The sequence below is a fragment of the Lathyrus oleraceus genome, chromosome 4 (assembly GCF_024323335.1).
Source record: "Lathyrus oleraceus cultivar Zhongwan6 chromosome 4, CAAS_Psat_ZW6_1.0, whole genome shotgun sequence".
Taxonomy (NCBI): Eukaryota; Viridiplantae; Streptophyta; class Magnoliopsida; order Fabales; family Fabaceae; genus Lathyrus; species Lathyrus oleraceus.
The window spans coordinates 477,559,597-477,584,053 of record NC_066582.1 but is presented as its reverse complement, the minus strand read 5'-3'; the positions used below and the strand labels follow the sequence as shown (position 1 = coordinate 477,584,053).

At 32.7% G+C, this 24,457-nt stretch overlaps 1 protein-coding gene across 1 annotated transcript; it reads left to right on the top strand.

Annotated features, from left to right (window-relative positions):
* The first annotated feature begins 21,560 nt into the window (after positions 1 to 21,560).
* LOC127076298 (uncharacterized) lies at positions 21,561 to 24,187 on the top strand. Its single transcript, XM_051017912.1, has 6 exons — positions 21,561 to 22,082; positions 22,231 to 22,333; positions 22,432 to 22,497; positions 22,812 to 22,985; positions 23,107 to 23,203; positions 23,533 to 24,187. Exons 1-6 carry the CDS (start codon positions 21,740 to 21,742, stop codon positions 23,626 to 23,628), a joined length of 879 nt encoding a protein of 292 aa, XP_050873869.1. The 5' UTR covers positions 21,561 to 21,739; the 3' UTR covers positions 23,629 to 24,187.
* Positions 24,188 to 24,457: the final 270 nt, after the last annotated feature.

The window sequence follows — 24,457 nt, the reverse complement described above, 5'->3', positions numbered from 1 at the left end:
ATTTAAAGATTATTCTTGAGAGACTTTTAAAAATATATAATATGGTTGATTTTCTTTTTTAAAAATCGTTTAACAGTATGGTTGAAAACTATACTTGTTGATATGATTTTTTTTATTTGAATTGTTTTTTTTATTATAATTCTTTTTTTTATAGTTAAGTAAAAATTGCAATTGTTGAATAGCCTACACAAAAATAAATAGAACATCAAAATATTTTTAAAAAGATATCAAAATTAAACAAATTCGACTTTCCACCATTCTCATAGTAAATTTGAATTTGGAGACCATCATTCAATACAATATTTTATATTTTGAACCGACAACAAGTCAGACAGATGAAAATAACCAATGCACTATGGATGAATGCACTATTCATGAATAGAAAATTGTTTATGAAACACACATTGAATGGGAGTCGATTACGTAAATTGTCTCATGTATGAGACTTGTTTTGTCATCTCAATCAACTTGACTAATTATGTTAGGTTTCAAAGAAGTCACCGTGCTCTCCTGGAACATCCAGTGAGCCTATAATAATAAGGTTAAAAAACTCATGATGGATTTGATTAGAAAACACCCTCAAACAATTTTAATCGTTATGGAAACACACATTGATTTTCATAAGACGAAATCCTTCTCAAACAATTTTAATCGTTATGGAAACACACATTGATTTTCATAAGACGAAATCCTTCTGTGTGTGTTCACCACATGGATGCGTGAGGTCAATCCCGGAGCATTTGAGTGTTAATACAAAATGGTAGTAACAATGTATCTATCATGCATGATGTCTCTATGGATATAATAATTACCTTGCATTTAGTTTCATAGTGTTTTCAAAATTAATTCTATCGTAGTATATCGTTTGCTCATTGATAACAATTTATTACGTAAGCATTAGATTTTGTTGGAATTCGATAACTTGTCAAGCAAAATTGGTGATTGATATTCTATGAAACTAATTGACCTTAGAGTTTCATCCATTAAATCATTATGTAAACACTCATTGTGAATTACACAATTGAATAAATCCACACTAATATTTCATCATATTAATCTTTGATATTTGTGAAATGATTGGTGTTAACTTGATCAAAATTCAAATAGTATAATTTTTATTTTCGCATCAAACCTTCCGCTTGCAAATTAATTTTGAAAACACTTTGATTTTGAAAATGACGTTTGAATTTTAAATTGAGTCTATTCAACTCCTATAGATCAATTTTCTACTTCCATATTCACACCCAATAATTGGCATCAAAAGATGGTCTTTTGATTGTGTCTAATCGACATCAAAAAGTTTGTGAATATGTCGGAAGATGAAGATCCTATGGGAGAGTATAATAGAACATCTATTTTCAAAGGCAAAAATTATACTTATTAGAAATCGATCATGTATGTACACTTGTTATCGGTTGACAAAAATCTGGGATGTGCCGTCACCGAGGGTCCATTTATTCTCAAGGACGATGACGACGTTGTTAAACATCTAAAATATTGGGATGGTGTTGAAACAAAAAAAACTTCATATAATTTGAAAGCGAGGAACATATTTATTTATGTGCTTAACGCTAAAGTGTTCTATTTGATTTCACATCATACGAGTGGTAAAGGTATGTAGGATTCTCTCCATACTCTCTATGAGGGAACATAAGATGTCAACAATTCTAAAATCAATATGTTTATAAAGGAGTTTGAAATTTTTCGTATGGAACCTAGAGAATCAGTGGATCCATGCAAACTAGATTCCTCCATTTATTCAATAAATTGCGAGACTTGGATAAAACCTTTTTCAACAAAGATTGTACTAACAAAATATTGAGATCCATATGCAGGAAATGACAATAAAAAGTCAATGCTATAAAAGAAGCAAATGATCTTAGTACTTTGGATATTACAAAATTGTTTGAAAAGTTGGTCGAGCATGAGAATGAGCTGAAACGACTCGTCGATAGCAAAGTAAAGTCGAAAAAGAAAGAGAAAGGTAAAGAAGAGAAACGAGATATTTCTTTGAAAGCTTCATCTTCTGAAGGGAAGAAAGTGACAACTCTAACGAAAAAGTTTCCAAAAAGGAAGAAATGAGTTTATTCGTCAGATGCTACAATAGATATCTTAAGAGAAACAAGCTCAAGCATACCGACAAATGTCTAGTAAATTTCAGAAATACTCATCCACCCAAGAAATATCACCAGAAAGAAGATGATGAGATCACGTGTTATGAATGTGGTAAATTGGGACACTACACTACATGTCTAAATATCACCAAACATCATAAATGTAAAGACAATGCTTTTTACAAGATGAAGGGAAAATCTTCCAAAGGTCGTAGAGCCTACATCGTGTGGGAAGAAGAGGTTGAGAGCTCCTCCTCCAATTTTTGATTGAGTTCAAATGATGATTGTGCCAACTTTTGCTTGATGACGCGTAAGAAAAGTAGTATTTCAAAGGTATATATTTCTAATTTTGAAAATGAGTATACTTCTAGTGAATTGTTGAATGCATTTAATGACATGTATGTTGATTCCATAAAAGCGTTTAAGAAAATTTATCTCCAAAAATAAATGATTTCAAAACTTGAAGAGGAGATAAATAATCTTAATCGTGCTTTAGAGTATCTCAAGGAAGCTCATACATCTCTTATGGATGAGCGTTGTAATATTTCAGATACTTTAGTTGAAAAAATAGAAGTCGTGGAATATGTTGAGTGTCTAACTTTAAAACTTGAAATTGAAACTCTTAAGGGACAATTAACATATGTTACCTCACTATCTAATACTTTTTCTAATTCTCCAAGTGAAAGTGGGAAGGTTTTTAAGAAAAACCTTCATGTCACTAAAAGAAATAGAAGAAACATTTCATCTAAAGCTATTTGTCATTATTATGAAGATAAGGGTCACATTAGGCCTCTTTTCCATGTTAGGAATGTTAAAGTTCCCAATAGTAAAATGACATGGATTCCTAAATGTAACTCAACTAACCCTAAAGGACCCACTAGTTGGGAATCAAAATTACCTATTTGATTTGTCGCAGGAAAGTGTTACCTCCACAAAGAGATTATGGTTTCTAGATAGCGGATGTTCAAGATACATGAAGAGATATGCTTCCATGTTCATCAAGTTTGATGAGAAGAAAAATGCTCACATCACGTAGAGAGACAATACGAAAGGTAAAATTCTTGGTGAAGGTATTGTGGGAAATTCTTTCACAATTACCATTGAAAATGTGTTATTAGTGAAAAGACTTAAACACAACTTACTAAGTATTAACCAATTATGTGACAAAGGGTATTCCATTATTTTTAATACTCTTAGTTGTTTAATTGAGCATAAGACTAGTAAGGACCTTGTGTTTAAGGGTTTGAGGATTGGAAGTGTCTATATGCTTGATCTAGATGATGTGTCAATGCATGGTAATAAGTGTTTAGTAGATAAGAGTGAAGATTCTTGATTATTGCATAGACGCTTAAGTCGTGTGCATTTTGACTTGCTTAATAAAATAGCATCCAAAAATCTAATAGTTGATCTTCCTAAAATAATGTTCTTAAAATACAAATTATGTGATGCTTGCCAAATCGGAAAGCGAACAAGAGTGTTATTTAAATTGAAGAAGGTTATTTCAACATCAAAACCTCTCGAGCTTCTCCTTTTAGACTTGTTTAACCCTTCACGAACAAGAAGTCTAGGAGGCAATTATTACATATTTGTGATTGTTGACGACTACTCTAGATTTACGTGGATGCTGTTTTTAGCCCATAAGGATGATACTTTTATAGCTTTTTTTACTTTGCTAAGGTTGTTCGAAATATTTTTGGTTTTAAAATCATCACTCTCGTAGTGATCATGGTGAGGAATTTGTTAACCATCATTTTCAAAAAAAATTGCACCGAAAATGGTATTGCTCACAATTTCTCATGTCTGAGAACTCCGTAACAAAATGATGTTGTAGAGCGTAAAGATCGTGTTCTGGAAGAACTAGCCTGAACTGTGATAAATGAGATGAGCCTACCTAAGTATTTTTGGGCTGATGCGATTAATATCGCATGCCATGTCTTAAACAGGATGATCATTCGATCCATCCTAGAGAAAACCTAATATTTCATATTTTTGAGTTTTCGATTAAATGCTTTATTTTGAATAGCGGAAAAGACAATCTTTATAATTTTGATGCAAAATCTAACGAACGTATATTCTTAGGGTGCTCGTGTATGAGTAAAGTTTATAGGGTTTACAATCATACGACTGTTTCTATAGAATAGTCAATTCATGTTGCTTTTGATGAGTCCTCACCCCAAAAGCCGAGGAAGATATTTGTTCTGATGTTTCAGGTGTGATGACAGAAAGATTGGTTGAAAACGAGAGTTCCATAAAGGATCTTGACCCAACAATAAAGGATAAAAACATTATGGAAGATAAAGAGGAAATCTTACATGAGGATGAAAAATAAGAGACATCAAACCAATTGCCTCGAGATTGGATAATCGCAAAGGACCATCCGGTAAATCAAATCCTTGGAGACATCAAAAGGGGAGTAGGTACTAGGTCACAAATTAACAATTTCTATAAGTAGTCTGTATTCATTTCTCAAGTTGAACCTAAATCCATATTTGATGCCTTACTTGATGAGGTATGGTTACTTGTAATGCAAGAAGAACTAATCCAATTTAAACATAATGAAATTTGGGACTTTGTTCCGCGTCCAACCGATACAACCGTCATAGGCACAAGGTGGGTATTTAGGTACAAGATTGATGGAAATGGAGTAATTGTGAGAAATAAAGCTAGGTTAGTGGCAAACAGATATAATCAATCTTAAAGTATAGGTTGTGAGGAGACTTATGCACCTATAACCCGTCTTCAAGCTATTAGACTCCTTTTGGCATTCACTTGCTGTATGGAATTTAAGCTTTACCAAATGGACGTTAAAGTCTGATTTTCTTAATAGCCATATAGATGAATAGATGTATGTCTCACAACCTTCGGGTTTTAAGGAGCACGATAATCCTAATCATGTTTTTAAGTTGAAAAGAGCCCTTTATGGTCTCAAACAAGCTTCTAGAGCTTAATATGACTGATTAAGTGAAATTTTGATCAAACAAGGATTCATCGTGGGAAATTCGACACTACTTTGTTTATAAGACATAAGGAAAATCATATTCTCTTATTTCAAATATATGTAAATGATATCATTTTTGGGTCTACTAATGAATCTCTTTGTTGATAAATTTCTAGTTTGATGTATGGGGAGTTTGAGATGTCACTTATGGGAGAGCTAACATACTTCTCAGGTTTTCAAATCAAGCAAGGTGGAGAAGGCAATTTCGTAAGTCAAATGAAATATTGTTTTGAGCTTCTCAAGAAGTTCGAAATGAAAAAAATCAAAGAGTATCTCAAAACCAATGGCTTCAAATGTGCTTATTGACAAAGATGAAAGAGGAGTGGATTTCGATGTAAACAAATACAGGGTTATACTCAGATCATTACTCTATTTAACCGCAAGTGGGTCATATATCATGTTTAGTGTGTGCATGTGTGCTATATATCAAGCATCACATAACCATTCCTACTTTAAGACCGTTAAACATATTTTGAGGTATCTTAACAAAACCTCCCATCAGAGTCTTTGATATCCTAAAGGCAATGCTTGTAGCTTAGTAGGCTATTCTGATTCCAATTTCATGGGGTGCAAGTCGGATATGAAGAGTACTAGTGGTACCTGTCACTTATTTGTAAGTTGGTTAGTCTTTTATCATAGTAAGAAGCAGTATAACATTTCTCTTTCTACCGCCGAGGATGAATATGTAGCCCCTGCTAGTTGTTATGCACAAGTCTTATGGATAAAACACCAATTATTGGACTATGATTTAAGAATTGATCTTGTTCCAATTAAGTGCGATATTACTAACATCTATAATCCTTACTAAGAATCTGATACTTCGTTCACGGATCAAACACATTGAGATCTGACATCATTTCCTTAGAGATCATGTGGAAAAAAGGGATGTCATTTTTGAGCATGTTGACACTAAAAGTAAGCTATTTGACATTTTTACAAAACCATTATAATTTTATTCCTTTCACAAGATTTGTAGGGATTTGGGAGTCTTAGACTCTTCATGCCTTAAACGAAATAAGGATTTTGTTTAGTTTCATTTTCTATATGATTTCTTTTCATAAACACTATTTTATAGCAAATTGTAGCTTTTAATGAACTACAATGATATGTCTCTATACCCTTGTATATGGTTTACATCATTCTATATATTTTCTCTAGAGTTATGCATTGGTTTGATTATTTGCTCCATATCTTACTCATTCATCTCTAGCTTATGTCTTTGATTGTTCTTATTTGCATTTAAGTCTTTTAAATGCATGTTGTTAATTATGTGAATTTGAGCATTTGTATACTTGTTCATTCATTATTTATGATTGTTAATTCATACCTTGACATACTAGTTTTTGATCACTTTATTGTCATTCGTTGAATGTTGGTGTTGCATGTCTATTTGCATTGTGTTACTTGTGACATGTCTATCTTCGTTGTATATGAGATCATTGTTGTTGTATATGCTTGTTAGATGTTTAGCTCATATGTTCATTGGAATTATTTGTTGGTGGTTGTTTACTTAGTTTTCGACACATTTCAATCTATCTCTTTTTGATGTTGCCAAAGGGGGAGAAGTTGTAATGAGTCTAGAATTGTTTTATGCGTTTTTATGCTATGAGTGGTTTGTATGCAACGTTTCATAGGGAGGATACGCTTTATACTCAAATTCAACTCAATTTCAAGTGAAAGTTTGCCAATCATCAAAAAGGGGGAGATTGTAGTTGCATGTCCCTACTTCCTTCAGGGGAGCATCTATATCTGGTTATTTTGTTGCTTGTCTTATTGCTTTCATCTTTTATTTACTTTTGATTTATTGAGTCTCCTTCATGATTGCATTTGTCATAATCAAGCTTGAAAAGATTCATTTTTAGCATTACATAAAGCTTTGGTTAGGTTTGATCTTAATCATGATGTTTTTTTGATCAATTGCATTTGTAACTGGAATGAAGAACTTTTATGTTTTTGACTTAAGTTTGAATCAAAGTAAAATCTCATAGCACCTTTAAAACCTTGAAAATTTGAGATTTTACATGTTTGATTTGAATCATGGAGTTTACACACATTTTGTGATTCTAATCAAATTAGACAATGGAAAAACCGGGTCATTTTATTTGAATCATTTTTTACACTTGATTTGAATCAATTTCATAATGCTCACTTCTGTTTTATTTGATTCAAATCAAATTTTCAACGTGATTCAAATCAAATTTTCAACGTGATTCGAATCACTCACTTTTTCAACAATTTTTCTGCCAGGGTTGTGGCATTTGATCCGAATAAATTTTTATACATGATTCGAATCATGTGGCTCATGATTTGAATTACTCTTTCCCTGATTCGAATAAACTAGTAGATTTTCAAAATTATGTTTTCCTTTTATTCCATTACACTTTCTCATTTGATTAAAATTATAGATTACTCTTGATTCGAATCTAATTGACTTTTTCAACTATTTTATGTGCTTAATATCAAACACATATAAAACCTATTTGTCATAATTTATCAGAAAACATATATCATTATGATCATAGTTTTTAGTGTGATTTTTAGTGAAAAATCCATTTCCTCTGTTTTGAGTGTTCAAAGTCTTGCAACGAAATTCTTGCATCTTCAACTTCTTTTGGTTTAGATCTTAATAACGAGAGATTTGTAATTGATAGAAGGATCCGCGACATTGAAACAAATATTTCTTGGAGATATTTTTAAGTTTTTCAAGTTGTTAGCAAGATTGAGGTGATTGCCAATGGCGGTGATAAATTCCATTGAAAAGAAGTAGGCTCTTCTCTCCAGAATTGCCTTAGTAATGACTGTGTGGAAGGATACGAATAAGGTGGAGTACTTCTCAGATCTTTGGACAATACACCGCTCAAGGAATCAGTAGGATCAAGGGGTTGATTGCTACACACGAAGGCTTGGAGCATAATTGGTGATATTGGAAGATTCAAGAAACGTATTTAGAGTAAAGATTATGTAGAAGAGTTTGGTTATGTGTTATATACAAATCAAGATTCAAATAGAAGATTTATTTTCTCATTTGTATTGCGGATTGATGATTGTATGAACTCTTGGAAATATTTGTATAATAATAAAGAATTATGCAATTTCCAATGAGAAATCATTGAAGAGTGCACGTAGGCAAAGCGAGGACGAACGACAAAGCACTATAAATCTCAATGTCATCTCTCTCTCTCTCTCTCTCTTACTTTTGCATTTAATTTCATAGTATTTGCATGCTTAGGTTTTACAATTCCATCGTAGTATATTTTTTTCTCATTGGTAGTGGTTTATTATGTAAGCATTAGATTTTGTTGGAATTGGATAACTTGTCAAACAAGATTGGTGATTGATATTCTGTGAAACTAATTGAACTTATAAATCCATCCATTGAATCATTGTTTAAACACTCCATGTGAATTACACAATTGAATCAACCACACCCAATGTTTCATCATATTAATCTTTTATATTTATGAAACGATTGGTGTTAACTTTATCAAAATTCAAACAATATAATTTTCATTTTTGCATCAAACCTTTCACTCACAAATTAATTTTGAAAAACACTTTGATTTTGAAAATAGTGGTTGAATTTTAAATAGGGTTTATTAACCCCCTAGACAATTTCTCTACTTCCATATTCACACCCAACATAGTCGTGCACATAGGGATCACTAAGCCCATCAAACTTGGCCAAAGAAGGAGGTTTAAATCCCTCAGGGATAGAAGCTCCCCATATCTCGTCTGAGAGTGGTTGGGGATCTAGAACTTCTATCTCCTTAGGGATATTAGACTCCTGATGGTTATGTCTAATGTTATGTATATTATCCTCCAGCGTCTGGTTCTGATAGTGTAGTTTGTCCAAGGAAGAATGCATCTTCTCCAGGGCATCGACATCATCGCTACTACTGGTACCTTCTGGTGTTAGGGATGTAGCTCTCCTGCTAACCATGTAAAAAGTTTTATAGGTGTAGGATTGAATGGTAGAAGTGGTAGGGTGATTGTGAGAAGAATGTGTGGTATATGTTAGTTTTACCGGGGGCCACGGTGGGCGCCACTGTATTTGTCAAAAAGTACATGTGTGCATGTTATCCCTACAAGGGCAAGGGCACTCAGAGGCATTAGTAGGTGTATAACAAATTTGTATGGTTAAGGCTTGCCCACTATGATGAGAATCCCTGTACGATGGTGTTTATGGTGGTTTAGAGGATATGCTCATGTGATGTGAGAGGTTCTGTTTATATGTTAAATGCTTAAGTATAAGCGTGTAAAAATAGGATATGTTATTCCTCCCGCTGGGGGATAAGTATTTATAGAGGCCTTTTGGGCCTAGGGATTTCTTGGAAAAGGTTATCTCCCACTCAGTCAATGGTAGACAGTTGAATTCCTATTTCTAAGGGAGTCGTGGGTTAGCTGATGACCCTGACTTCTCTCTATCCCATAAACATCTTATCTCACGTTTCCCATGATTGGGAGATATGTAAGAATTAGGGGTGAGGCGGTACCTCCCTGAGGGCGACATATAATCGTCGCCTTTCTTTAGGGTGGCTTATGGTCATCGTCTTAGTCAGACCTTTTACAAATATAACACTACAACAAATATGACTACAAACTCAGTGTTCTTAATTATTTTTCTCTACATACAACTTTGACATTGATTCATACTTTCTTTATTTACATCTTATTAGTTTTGAAATCAATAAAGGGATAATTTGTTAGGAAAGGTAAACCTATTCTTCATTGATTCATGCCATCGTTTGTTACTTTCAGGCTAAGAAACATCATGCCTTGATTGTTATAACATATTGATTACGGTTTTGTGAGAGAAGAATATGTATGAACATAGTAGTTGGGTGTTGTTTGAAAGTTTTGAGCTGATAGGTTTCTGCATGCTAAACATTATTGACCTATTAGTTGGGTGTTGCTTGAAACTTTAGCCAAAATAACGTTTTGACTCGGGATTTCAATTTTGCAAAATACCCCATGTCAAAGCTTCATGAATGGCGAGAGATGAAAGGTTGTAACTTCATATGCATAATCTTATCATCTAAAAAATCTCCAAATTTGTATAGTGATTATGAATGTTTCAAATAACTCCCAAAAGATCCACCCACCATACTGGATGAAAAAGTCAATAAGCAGGATCATCGTGTGTACCATATGATCACCATGGATTCAAAATCCATGTGCATGAAGAGTTCTGTGAACAAGTGAAAATCAGACCACTAATCTTTGAAAGAAAAGTTCATATGGAATATCCAGGAGAATTTTTGGCTTTGTACAAGAACTCAATAGTAGAAATTGGGGCATGCCGGCGAATCCTCCAGAAGAAAATAACTTTGACATTGTAAAAGTTTTTTTTTTGTTGCAAATGCTAAACCTTTAGAGGATGACCCACTTTCAAGGTTATCTTAGGTGAAAGAGCATTTAGTCCCATATAATAGATATGTTATCCATAAGTACTTTGAAGATGCTTATGTGGTAGACCCCAATGGGCTAGACTCATTTGCTAAGCAAGTTGCAGGGGGAAATTGGGATTATGATCAAATAATGATCAACATATGCCATGTAAACGATACCTATTAATTAGGCAAATATAAAAGGTCTATCTGGATTTGAGAGAGCTAACTTCACCACCCTAGCTTAAATATGGATGACCTTCATCTTATCCAATGTCACATCGAAAAGCAACCCTCCATACAACCCAAATTTTTTGGTATATCATAACCAATCAAGAAATAAACATGTTTAGGATTATCTCCAATAAGGTTGGGATATCATAAATTCAAATACTAAACATTTGCTAGCTTTTTTAGGATTAACCACTATGTGGAGCATGTCAAGTAGATTTTTTGGACCACTATCACCTTTGCATCAGTTCAAGCCTAGATGAGGATTTTGTCTTATGCTATTGTATGGGGAGAACTCGTAGAGCATGAACTCGTTCATCTACTCTACAACATTAACAAGGATCTCCAATTTTTGATGCTATGGATTTTTAATCTTAGAGCATGTTTTACTCATAGTTGAAATATTAGTGATGCATACAATAAGATTATGAATTCTATTAGTTATCTTATGAACAAGTTAGAGTTGTGAATCCAGGATCCATATTCCCCGTATGATCACATGTCTGTCCAGGAAGATTTTGTTAGTTATATTTAGTGGTCTTAGGGAAAACCATTTTATCCTAAATGGATGGGTCCAGTTGGTGGTACAAGTGGAGTTGCAAGTGGAAACGGAAATTACAATGTTGAAGAGGAAGGAAAGGGTGATGTCGAGGATAAAAAAGAGGAAGAAGAGAAAGGAAATGAAGAAGAAGAAGATAATGAAAAGTAAAAAAGTGAAAGTGATGATTAAAAATCAATGTTTTTTATCTGTTTTAATTACTTTCTAATTAGTTTATCTTTTATGTCTTCATTTTAAACAATTTAATTTTCTGTTTATATTTATGTGGCTATGATGAACAAAGACATGAATTTGAACATGTTGTTGATTTTATCTAAGATATGAACATGTTCAAAGTTCTAGTTCTACTAAGTACATTATGGACAAAAATGTGAAAATTTTGAAAACTATGAGTTTGCATAAGATAAGATTGTTTGTCTGCTGCCGTTCATGATGCAAATGATTTAATGAATAAAACAGAAAATCTTAAAGAAGTGCAATGATGCAAATATTCTCACTAGGTGAGATATGTGCAACAATCATGTTTTTGGCAAAATCATAATCAAATTACATGGTTGAAGGTTTTCTTTTAAATGCCTCAATTAAAGTTAATTCTTGATTATCTATGAATTATAGCATGAACATAAAATCGTTGCTTGTTTAAAGTTAAATTTTATCTCTTATTTTGTGAAAACATATTCGTTAAAATTAAAATCATACAAAGCTTAACTAGTGAGTTGTGTGAATCCTCATGTTTTAAATATATTGAATGTAAGAATATATTGAATGTAAGAATGTGTTTAACTTTGATGATTTTGCACAATTCTTGCTATTGCTTGGTACATATAAATTTATAAATGTCAATCCAAATAATTTGTTCGAATTCTAAACCAAATCATAATAACCATAATAACCATAGTTATTTCATTACATTATACGTAAATACTTTGATTTTTTATTGAAAAAAAAAATCTTTCAATGTTTTTTTTAATGAAATATAATGTTATATTCTTTAATTAATTCAAGATTTTATTCTTTTTATATATTTAACATTTAATATAACAATATTCATAATATTCATAAATAAACTCGTGCCAAATGACGGCTGCTTACTTAATTGTTTCATAAGATGACATATAATGGACCAAATCCAACTTGTGGGATTGACACCATTCATTTTCATGAATAATGAAATGGTTTTTTTATTTGCCGAACTAATGAAATGATTATTATTATTATTTACCTATAATATTTTACATTAACATATCAAGATTATTCATAAATATAATTTCAAAAGTGGTTATAATAAAAATTAAACATATTTAATAGTCTAACTTGTAATTCTTTGAGCATGTAAAAAATTGATATATATTAAATTTTATTATTTTACATATTTTTATTATAATAAATCATTAATAATATTATTTAAAAATAATTAAAAAGACTCTATCTATTGAAAGAAAATCTAAAAAAATAAACACTCAGTTTTAAAAATGAGTCAGTCATTGTCAATTTATAGTTATTTTTCTTTTATGTTGCTATCCCATGTTGAAAGTATGGACCAACCAGCCATTCTTTTCTTCAGTTAATTTTTTATTGGTGGCTTATGAATTACGATACAAGGAACCTTCCCATACAATTGCGTCAAATGTTATTTTCATAATAGCCGCTTCTAATTTTAGATATTAGCTCTTTCTAATAAAAAAAGATTCATTTACTCTTTTAAGTATTAATAATTTTTTTTTAAATCTAATAACTAAATACACTATCAACTATTTTATTAGAGGTTAAAAAAACTATTTTATTAGAAATTTAAAATATATTCTAAATATAGTGAATTGTTTCTATAAAATTTAATTTAATTTACTAAAACATTTAAGACTTAAATCTGGTCTATATAGATTAAATTTTAAATTATAGTTTTACTTTTTTTACAAATTTGATTTTATCTATTCACTTGTTTTAAAGTTTATTTTATATAAATTTATTTAAATAAATTGCTTGATATATATTTAAATAGAAAAAATAAATTAGTATTATACCAAAAAAAGAACAATAAATTAAAAAATCAATTTAATTAAATTTTATTCTAGTATTTATTACAAAATTTTAGAAAATCAGTTTATATAAATAGTTTATAGGTCTAAAAAGCTTTTCTAAAATTTAACATGACCTAACCAATTTAATTAAACAAAATATAAAAAAGTAAAATTTGTCTATTTAAATTTGATGAAGACTTATAGCAAAGCCGTAGAGAGGTCGACATGACCGATTGAAATTCCTACGCAAGAACCACGTATTGATTTCTGAATAATTTATAGGTTTAAAGCACTAATCATTTCAATTCAACTAATGAATACTTGGTTCACCATTAAGATTTTGACTATGGAAAATAAAATATTGATCACCTCCTTTTTCTACCCTATTTTACCAGCTACACAACTCATTATTTTAATTTTTGGTTGCATTTTGACGATCAATCAAACCAATTTAAAAATAGTATAGAATAGGGTTCGATAATAATTATATATGAGAATGTCTTTAAGAGTAAGTTTAAAAATTTATTTCAAATTTTAATCCAATATTATCCTTTCGGTATCAGTTATGCTACTAAAGCTAACAATTATATTTAGAGTCATTTTTGTTGGAGGCATTATGATATTTTCTAAAATAATAACATGTGTAATGAAGGTTGAGAGTGGTGTAATCATTTTGTGATGAAAATATATCAATTTCTAGTAATTTTTGCTGTACTATTTTATTAAATTTATAAGGTTCATAAATATTTAGATGAAGTTGTGGATTTTTGCAACAATTTAAACTCCAATTGAGTAGTTTTTGAATTACATTTTCAAATGTATTTCTTGAAAGTTGTGTAGTTTTTGAATTAATAGATTTTTGAAACAAATTAAATTTAAATCTGATAACTTTTATTTTATTTCAATATTTTGTTGAGAATGTAATTCATGATGTCGAAACATGTTGTTGTCGAAACGCCTAGTTGTCAAAGTGTCGAAGAGTTAGTCTCGACATTGATATTTACTTAGGCCCAATTTTATAGTGTTAGCAGAATTAAGTATTTGGGTTTTGCTTAGGGAGCAAGTAAATTCAATCTACAAATAGGGAGTAACCCATATTATTGTATACACTTGAATACTTGCAGTTGCAGAGAATAAAATTATCAGTTTAAGAGCAGAGAGAAACTCTGCAGAAATTTCTTCTTCTTCTTCATTTTCTCGTAAACCCTAAAATTTCTTTTCTTCCCAAATTCAATTTTTTTCCTTTTTCTTCCATTACAATTGTGCAGCTAAATCTTGTAACTAAGTTGATTCACTCGAGTGAAGAGTGAAGAACAAGAGGAGTAATCCATCAGAAAGATTGATTATTTTTAATCAAGATTCGGTTCAGAATTCTCTATAGGTTTTGGTGAATTTCTTGAAGGGAAATTGGTGAATTTCCAACATCTGGTATCTAGAGCACTAATTGAGCGATTCGTGGGAAATAAAACACGACGGTGATAAATCATCCGAATGGACACTTTTCGGCGAGTCTCCCAATTCTGAAGAATCAGAATTACGAGAATTGGTGCAAGTAGATAAATATTGTCTTTATTATCAAGATCTTTGGGATCTTGTGAAGGAAAGAGTGACGCCACTTGCAGTAAACGCAACGAATGAAGAAAAGATTGCACACTAAGAATTGAGGAAAAAAAGATTATAAAGCTCTCTTTATGATCCATCAATATGTTGATGCAGACAATTTCGAAAAGGTTAGTGATGTTGAATCCGCAAAAGAAGCATGGGAAGTTCTTAAAAAATCGTTTGGAAGCGCAGAAAAGGTGAAAGAAATGAGGTTACAAACTCACAAAAGAACATATGAATTATTTCAGATGGAAGAATATGAAAGCACAACTGATTTTTTCACTTGGATTATAAAACCGGTGAACAAATCAAGGTATGTGGAGAAGTTTTAACATCAAGATCAATTATTTCAAAGATCTTGAGACATTGGATCCAAAGTTCGACCACATGGTAGTAGCCATAGAAGAGTCGAAAGATTTGTCAAAATTGACAAAGGAAGAGCTTCAAGGGACGCTCGAATCTCATGAGCAAAGAATGGATGAAAGATTTGCAGGTAAGTCGAAGAGTAATATTGCTTTGCAGGCACAATCAACAAGAGAAAAGAAAGGTAAAAGGAAGTGGTTCGACAACAAATCCAGAAAAGGCTACAACAACCTGAATCAACGAAATAAGCAAGAATGAGGCTGGTCGATTCAGAGAAATCCCTCATACTAAAGCAACCAAATAGGTGGTGTTGCAGGGAGATGAAGAGGTGGTGGTTAAAAACCTGACAAAAGTCACATTCAGTGTTTCGACTGTTAGAAGTATGGTCAATACTCTAGTGATTATCCTGAAAAACAAAAGAATCAAGATAATAATGCAATGTTTACAAATAGTTAAGAAGAAGAGATGTTGTTGATGGTCATAACAAGAGATGAAGAAAGATTTCAAGACCAATGATACTTGTACTCAGGATGCTCATCACACATGACTGGTAGGAAAGATTGATTTATCAAAATGAAACCCTCAATGAATAATATGGTAAAATTTGAAAATGACAATACTCTAGCAGCTGAAGATATTGGTCATGTTATGATTATGAGGAAAGATAGTAAGAAGTCAGTAATTTCCAATGTACTATATATACCAGACATGAAAAGTAATTTGCTTAGCATATGACAGTTGGTCAAAAATAACTACAAAGTGTCGATCAAAGACAAGATGATGAAAAAGTTCTCGACTCAGGTGGAAGGTTAATCTTAAAGGAACCTATGTCACAGAATAGAACCTTCAGGATTGAACATAATGTGATGGAGCACAAGTGTCTTACAACTGCAGCTAGCAGGGAAGAACGGATATGACACTATAGACTTGGCCATCTCAATTTCAAAGACATTAGAGATTAGAATAGAAGAAATATGATTTCAGAGTTACCAAAAATTGACATTCCAAATTAAGTGATTGGGGAATGTGTGCAGGTGAAGCAACACATGAACAACTTCAACAAGGATGCAGGAAGCAAGTCAAAGGCAATTCTTGAAGTCATATACTCTGATGTGTATGGTCATATCCAGGTGGATTCGATTGGAGGTAACAAATACTTTGTCACATTCATATATGTTATCATTCGAAAACCGTGGACCTACCTGATCAAGAAGAAAAGTGAATTGATCGAGGTATTTTCCAAGTTTAAATCTATGATCGAAATGCAAAGTGGTCAAAATCTCAAGATATTGAGAACTGATGGTGGTGGAGAATATTGTTGAAAGACTTTGACATGTTATGTGAAAGAAGGGATTGTGCAGTGTCACCCTAAACTCCACAACAGAATGGAACTGGAGAAAGGAAGAATAAAACCATCATGAATATGGTGAGAAGTATGTTGAAAGGCAAGCATCTACCCAAATAATTATCGAGAGAAGCTGTGTCGACTGCAACCTACATATTGAACAAATGTTCGACAAAGAAGCTAGAAAGAATTATACCAGAAGAATGTTGGTCCGGTGTCAAGCCTAGCTTGAGTCATTTGAAAGTATATGGATCTATAACACATATCAGTTGAGAAGAAAACTTGATGACAAGTCGAGTCAGATGATCCTAATAGGATATCATTCGACTGAAGGTTACAAGTTATTCGACCCAGTGAACAAGCAAGTAGTGATTAATAGGGACATGATAATATATGAGCTTAAAGAATGATATTTGACTAAAAATGTCAAGAAGGATTCACTGAGAATCTTATGTGAAGAACCACCAAGTGAAGTCGAAAGAGAAGTTCGATAGGAAGAAGTCAGAGGTTAAGCAAGCACAAGCAGACCTCAAAGGACAAGACACACGCCTTCAAGGTTGCAATAATGTGTGATTACATCAGATGATGTGGTCGATGATGAAGGTGATCTGGTACACTATGCTTTCTATGAAGATGTCTAACCAGTCAATGCAATTAAGGCATTGAAGGATTCGAAGTGGGTGAAAGCAATGAATGAGGAACTGAAGTCCATCGAAGTTAACAACACTTGGTCATTTGTCGAATTTCCTTAAGGCAAGAAGGTAATCGATATGAATTGGGTATACAAGGTGAAGTTGAATCCCAAAGGTGAAGTAACTCGACACAAGGTAAGACTTATGGCGAAAGGATTTCTTCAGAAGGAAAGAATCGACTTTGATGAAGTTTTCGCACTTGTTGCTAGGATCGAAACAATTAGGTTGGTTGTTGGTCTAGCAAACATGAACAACTGGAACATATGTCAAATGGAACATATGCTAAACTTGGAACACTACAAAACAGAGAATTAGATTGCAGGCATCATGACAAAGAAGTGCATATCGAAGTGAATTAGCCTTGACATTAATTTTTACTTAGGCCCAATTTTGTAGTGTTAGCAAAATTAAGTATTTGACTTTTTCTTAGGGAGCAAGCAAGCCAAATCTATAAATAATGAGTAACCTTTATTATTTTATACACTTGAATACTTGCAGTTGGAAAGAATAAAACTATCAATTTGAGAGCAAAGAGAAACTTCATAGAAATTTCTTCTTCTTCTTCCTTTTCTCGTAAACCCTATATTTCTTCTTCTTCCAAAATTCAATTTTTCTTTCTTCTTCCATTATAATTGTGCAGCAAAATCTTGAAACCAAAGTTGGTTGATTCACTAAAGTGAAGAGTGAAGAACAAGATGAGTAATCAGTTCGGAAGATTGATTCTTGTTTATCAAGATTCAGTTCAAAATTCTCCATAGATTTTGGTGAATTTCTTGAAGAGAAATTGGTGAATTTCTAACATATTTTATTTTTAAAAAATATTAATTTAAAATATCAAATATATTTATAAAAAATAGACTTAAAAATGGCTTTTAAGTCCATAAAGTAAGTCCGCTGAACCTAACGAGATGAATCGAATTGTTCGTGAACTTATAATGAGTCGAGCTTGAGCTTAAAAAAAAGTTTGTGTCAAACTCAAACTGAGATTTGAGCTGAACCAAATCTTAACAAAGTGTGGGAGGTTCCAAACCCGAAAATGGTACATATGAATTATTAGTAATGATGTAACACAACTATTATGAAAATGACATATAAAAATAAAAAATATGCAAATATATTACCGTCAATAACGTGCAATTGTCTGTCATTTGTTTGGTCTTCCACATACAAACTTCACCTAATTTGGAGTACATGTAAACCAATCAAGCGCCCCCCGTTGTAATCATGGATCATCTCCAAGTCAGTGAAGTTTCTCAGGTAAACCATATCCATAAAAGTGGCACTATTGTCCACAAAAATGCACATGTCAACCAAGTATAACATGTATGGTCTCAATATGTATGCTTTATGTTGCATACCCTGCTCATCATCACTAGCGACATGCTCTACCGCATGAAGCTGCATTTGTGTGGAAGTTTTTGTTTCTAAATTCTTCATTCTGGCGAGTTTGCATCGCCACAAAGATTCCATGTTAGAGCGACTTTGCATCGCAACAAAATTCTCTATTAACATTTTATGGTTGGATTGTTGGGAACCATGTGGTCCCACGACATGTTGGGGTAATTGTTGTAGGGAAAATTCGGGTGATCCATTCACCCTAAATTACAGGTATGGAAGTATGGGTTTTCACATTTGTTGTTCTCATAGTTGACCATATCTTGGATAGATCCCCCGGTGAGGATCATTTTGAAAAAAATATTTTATTCTATACGGAACTAGAATAAAACTTCAATATAAAAAGTTATCTCCCTGACAACGACACCAAAAACTTGATGCAAGTCGCAAGTGTACGACAATGCAAATTAGTACAAAATATGTCAAACCACATGGAGATGTGTTTGATTACCGATTTTTAATCTAGCGAGGTGTAGCTAAGGCGATCAAAATATTTGAGATTTAGTGATGATTGATAAATTAATAGAATAAAAAGTAGGATATGAGGTACATGATTATCTATCTTTACATACCCAATTGACCTCTCCGAAATCAAATATGAGAAAATATAACGAGTTATAGAAAAGTAGATAAAATTGTACTGCACATACTTTCGTAGCATGCACACTAGACGTGTTTTTAGTGCAACTATGCGACTATCTCTACCAAATTATTACCTTTCAGTACACGATTGATATCTGAGTTGCCTCTACTTTTGCAACCGACACAAATATATTTAAACATTCGCATTCTAAAATAACAATTGCTCTTATATTCTCGTTATTTTTATATGTATAATTCAATTGGAGTTCGTCATGAGATAGATCTCACGACCCCTTATCCCTAATGGACTACTCACTCATAATGAGATTGATTGGAAATAAACAAAAAATAGATATAACATGCATGATCAAACAAAATAAAATAAAAACAATAAACATGAATGAAAGCAAGATTACTTTAAATAAAAAAAAGTGTTATAAAAATTTCAGCAAAAACTTAGAACTAGAAATAAGAGAAATTGTAGTAAGGTGAGGTGCCCATAATCCAATGATTTTCAAACCTATTTATAGCAAAATATACAATTAAGAGCCTTAATTTTGTCCTAGTAACTCTAGCAAGTTTATAAGGACCTCAATGTTAGCGAAATTCGATTTATCCCATGTAATTTTTTTTTCTGCTAACATTACAAAATTCTGCAATCTTCGAATCACTCACTTTTTCAACAATTTTTCTGTCAAGATTGTGGCATTTGATTCGAATAAATTTTTGTACATGATTTGAATCACGTGACTCATGATTTGAATCGCTCTTTCCCTGATTCGAGTCAACTAGCAGATTTTTAAAATTCTATTTTCCTTTTATTCCATTACACTTTCTCATTTGATTAAAATTATAGATTGCTCTTGATTCTAATCTAATTGAATTTTTCAACCATTTTATGTGCTTAATCTCAATCACATATAAAACCTTTTTGTCATCATTTCTCACAAACCATCTATCATTATGATCATAATTTTTAGTGTGATATTTAGTGAAAAATCATTCCTCTGTTTTGAGTGTTCAAAGTCTTGCAACGAAATTCTTGCATCTTCAACTTCTTTTGGTTCAGATCTTGATAATGAGAGATTTGTAATTGATTGAAGGATCCGCGACCTTGAAACTAATCGTTCTTGGGGATATTTTAAAGTTTTTCAAGTTGTTAGCAAGATTAAGGTGATTGTCAACGGCGGTGATAAATTCCATTGAAAATAAGTAGGCTCTTCTCTCCAAAATTGCATTAGTAATGATTGTGTGGAAGGATACAGATAAGATGGAGTTCTTCTCAGATCTTCAGACAATACACCGTTCAAGGAATTAGTAGGATCAAGGGGTTGATTGCTACACACGAAGGCTTGGAGCATAATTGGTGATATTGGAAGATTAAAGAAACGTATTTCGAGTAAAGATTACGTAGAAGAGTTTGGTTGTATGTTATATACAAGTCAAGATTCAAATAGGATTTTTTTTCTTAGTTGTATTGCGGATTGATGATTGTATGAACTCTTGGAAATATTTGTCTAATAATAAGGAACTATGCAGTTTCCAATGAGAAACCATTGAAGAGTGCATGTAGGCAAAGCGGGGACGAACCACAAAGCACTATAAATATCGATGTCATCTCTCTCTCTCTCACACACACACTCTTGCATTTAATTTCATAGAATTATGTGTCTTTTATCTCCTAAGCTCAAAAGTTATCTATGTAATATATATATTTTTTTAATTTACCCCAGATTCAATGTTTAAATTGTACGCTTAGGAAGGCAAACAAAAATATATATATTACAAGAAAAATAAAAATAATAATTTTATAGAGGTAGAACGAAACTCACCGGATATAGTATATTTAACCTAGAATTTAATTCTATCTTCCTTTGGTAACAAATAAAAATAAACATAAAAGTCAATCCATCAAATCAAGAAATCAATCGGTTCGTTGATCGACAATCAAGTCAATTGTAAGTATGGTCTGATAACTTTATTGAAACACTCTATTTTCAATTCACGATCTTAGACGGAACAGCCTAAATTTTAAAACCCTAATAGAATACACATACATTTCATACTCTTAAAAATAATTAATAAAAAAAAATTTAAATTATTTTTTTAAAATTAGAATAATGGAATGATGGTGATTACGAAGAATATAGAAAAATGTATTATTATTCTTTAATTAATAAAAAAATTTGATTAATTGTTTGTATGCAAATTATTTCCGTAATATATACAGTAACATTTATAGAAAGATTACTGAAAAAAGTGTTTTATGTATCTCGTGCATAGCAAGCGCAGAGTAGACGGCGGTTGCCAAAAAAGTCAAAAGGCATACGAATTGGCAAAAACAAAAGATTCTCATACTCTGTTTTCACTATAAATACCGCTCTCCACCAGGCACTTATTCTCCCCCCTCATCTCACCCATCCCACTTTGTTAGTTACAAAACATCCCATTCAATGGTCTTCAAGTCCATACTCTTTCTCATAGTCGGAGCAATAGCTCTGATCTTCCTCCTCTCCCACGACCCCGCCACCCACCACCACCACCACCGCTGCCTGGAGCCCCATGGCGACTTCAATCTCACCAACAAGATCATCTGCGTCTTCCCTGAAATCGATGTGAACCCCACTGATCACTATGTATCCGTCCACGAACTTACCCAGTGGAAACTTCGTCATCTCCAAACTAAGCAATTCCATCGCAGCAAGAGGGAGATGATCATTTACGATAAGAATCTCGACGGTTTCGTCTCCTTCGCTGAGTTCGATTACGCTCTTCCCACTTCACCACAATATGCAGGTTTTCTTTCTTTTTGGTTGAATCTTAATTAAGTTTAACTTCTCAGTTTTGAATTTCTTGCCGTTAGAGTTGAGGGATTGTGAACAAATTTCTGAGAAATTTCATAATTTCGAATTGAATGTTGTAATTTTTGTTTTTCATTCATCAGATGGTGGTTCTTTTGGTTATCACATGAGAGTGTTGGAAGAAGAGCATTTTAATGCTTCTGATACCGATGGGGACGGTCGTTTAAACTTACCTGAATTCCACGAGTGAGCTTCTTTCTATCTATCTATATCTAGCTGCTGCTGTGGTGAATCAATGCTGATTGATCCTTTTTGTTTGAACTAATTTTGTTAATGTCTGGTAGTTTTCTCCACCCGGCTGACAGCAACAACCCAAAGCTTCAACAATGGTTGTGTAGGGAGGAAGTCTGGTAACTCAAATCTTGTTTTGGTTAATCTTATTTTCTTTTTAAGGGAATGGGAAATCTTCGGTTTATGTACAATAAGCTTATCTTAATACCTATATGTAGCACCGACATCTCTGAAAAATAGTGTCTCTGGGTCTGGGTCTGTGTCAACACCGACACCTACATCGACACTTGTAATTATCTTTAATTTTTCATTTTTCAAATTATTATCGATGTTGCCGTGTCGGTGCCGGTGTCGTATTTGAGGTGTCCGTGCTTCATAGTTGAATACTTCCTTTGTGTACTCTTGCTTGATATCACTTTTTATTTCTTTATAGGGAACGTGATACAGACAGAGATGGGAAGGTCAGTTATATAGAATTTCTGAATGGGCTCTTTCTTTCCATAAGATCCTACGATGAAGAAGGTTACAGTTATTTACATCATTCTGATGATTCCAAGAATGCTTATGCTAAACTTGTGTTTTCTCAGCTTGACAAAGATAGTGACGGGTATTTACCTTGTTCTTTTCCGTAGTTATTCTACTTTCTTGAAATCAATTCGATAATTTCCTTATAACATAGTAGTATCTATTTGTCTTGGTGTCTTCAACTTCCATTTCAATTTGTGTAGGTATTTGTCAGCTATTGAACTACTACCTATAATTGGGAAAGTCCATCCATCTTGGCAATATTATGCAAGGAAGCAGGCGGAATACTCTATTTCACAGGTATTGAATTTAACATTACAGTGATTGCGCTCTTATTGTTGACAGAGGTCTTTTCTTTTTTCCAAAGTCATTGGAACATGTGAATGATTTTCGTTATCACATTGCATTTCATATCAAATCACTAGATTCAGGAGCATTATAAAACTACTTTGAATTAGAAACTAACTGAATAACTCGACGTTAATTATGTCACAAGTGCAAATGAAAACAATGCTAAATGTGTAGTGATAAGATGCATACCGATGATTGAGCATGAAACTATGCAATATCTCTCGATAACTTCATGCTTTAATTTCAAGATTAACTTTTCTATACTGTTATGATGACAGGCACAAGCTAGCAAATATGGGCGCCTTAATTTGAATGAGATGATTGAGAATGCAGATATATTATATGCTGCTATTTTCCACGATGGGTTCTATTAAGTAAGGACAGTTCTATCCTAACCTGCATTCAGTGAAGATTTTCGTTACCGTTCGGTGGAGAAGAAAGGGTTTGAAACAAGGTGACCTCAACGAGTGTGGCTTTGTAAGCCGGCGGATTACTATTAGAAAGTAGTGGGTTATCGTAGGAGTAAGATATTGAGTTGAATAGCACAAGGTCCTTGTATCAACAAGAAACAAAATCGGTAGTCAGGCTAATAATGGACAAAAAAATGGATCTTCAATTGGTGTTGCTAATAAACGAAGAAGAATGCTCATGAAATCAAAAAAGGAGTCGGCGTAAACTCACGTTGGGCTATGATTATGAGCAGGTGCAGGTGCAGTGCAGCCAAGTGAAGTTTTGTTTTATTGTTATGTAGCCTTAGTAAATCAAGTTAGTAGCTAGTTGATCTTGAGTATTTGTTGTTTTATTGGTAGGCATAATGTTTCTTTTGTTGTCCTAATTTTGTGGCTTGGGTCCAAACTCTGTAATTTTGATTGCTCTTTCTTTAGCATGTCTTGTGCTTGTACTAGAGCTTAGTAATGTATTTTACTTTGACTAGTTTTTCTTTGCATCTACGAAACCAGTGAGATTACTATTGTCTCCCTTTGCCACATATTTGGTAAAGGTGCTAGCTACCTTTGCATCAATGAAGAAGGTGGGTTTCAAGTTTCAACCTTTTTCTAGATATGTAAACTAAAAAGCAGCTAAACAAGACTTCTATAGCATCTTACATGGTGCACCAGATTGAGAATCATGATCAGTTGCTTCTGAACCTAGTTTTCTGTTAAATATTTTCATGGTTTAAACTTTAAATATTCCCTCTTTATG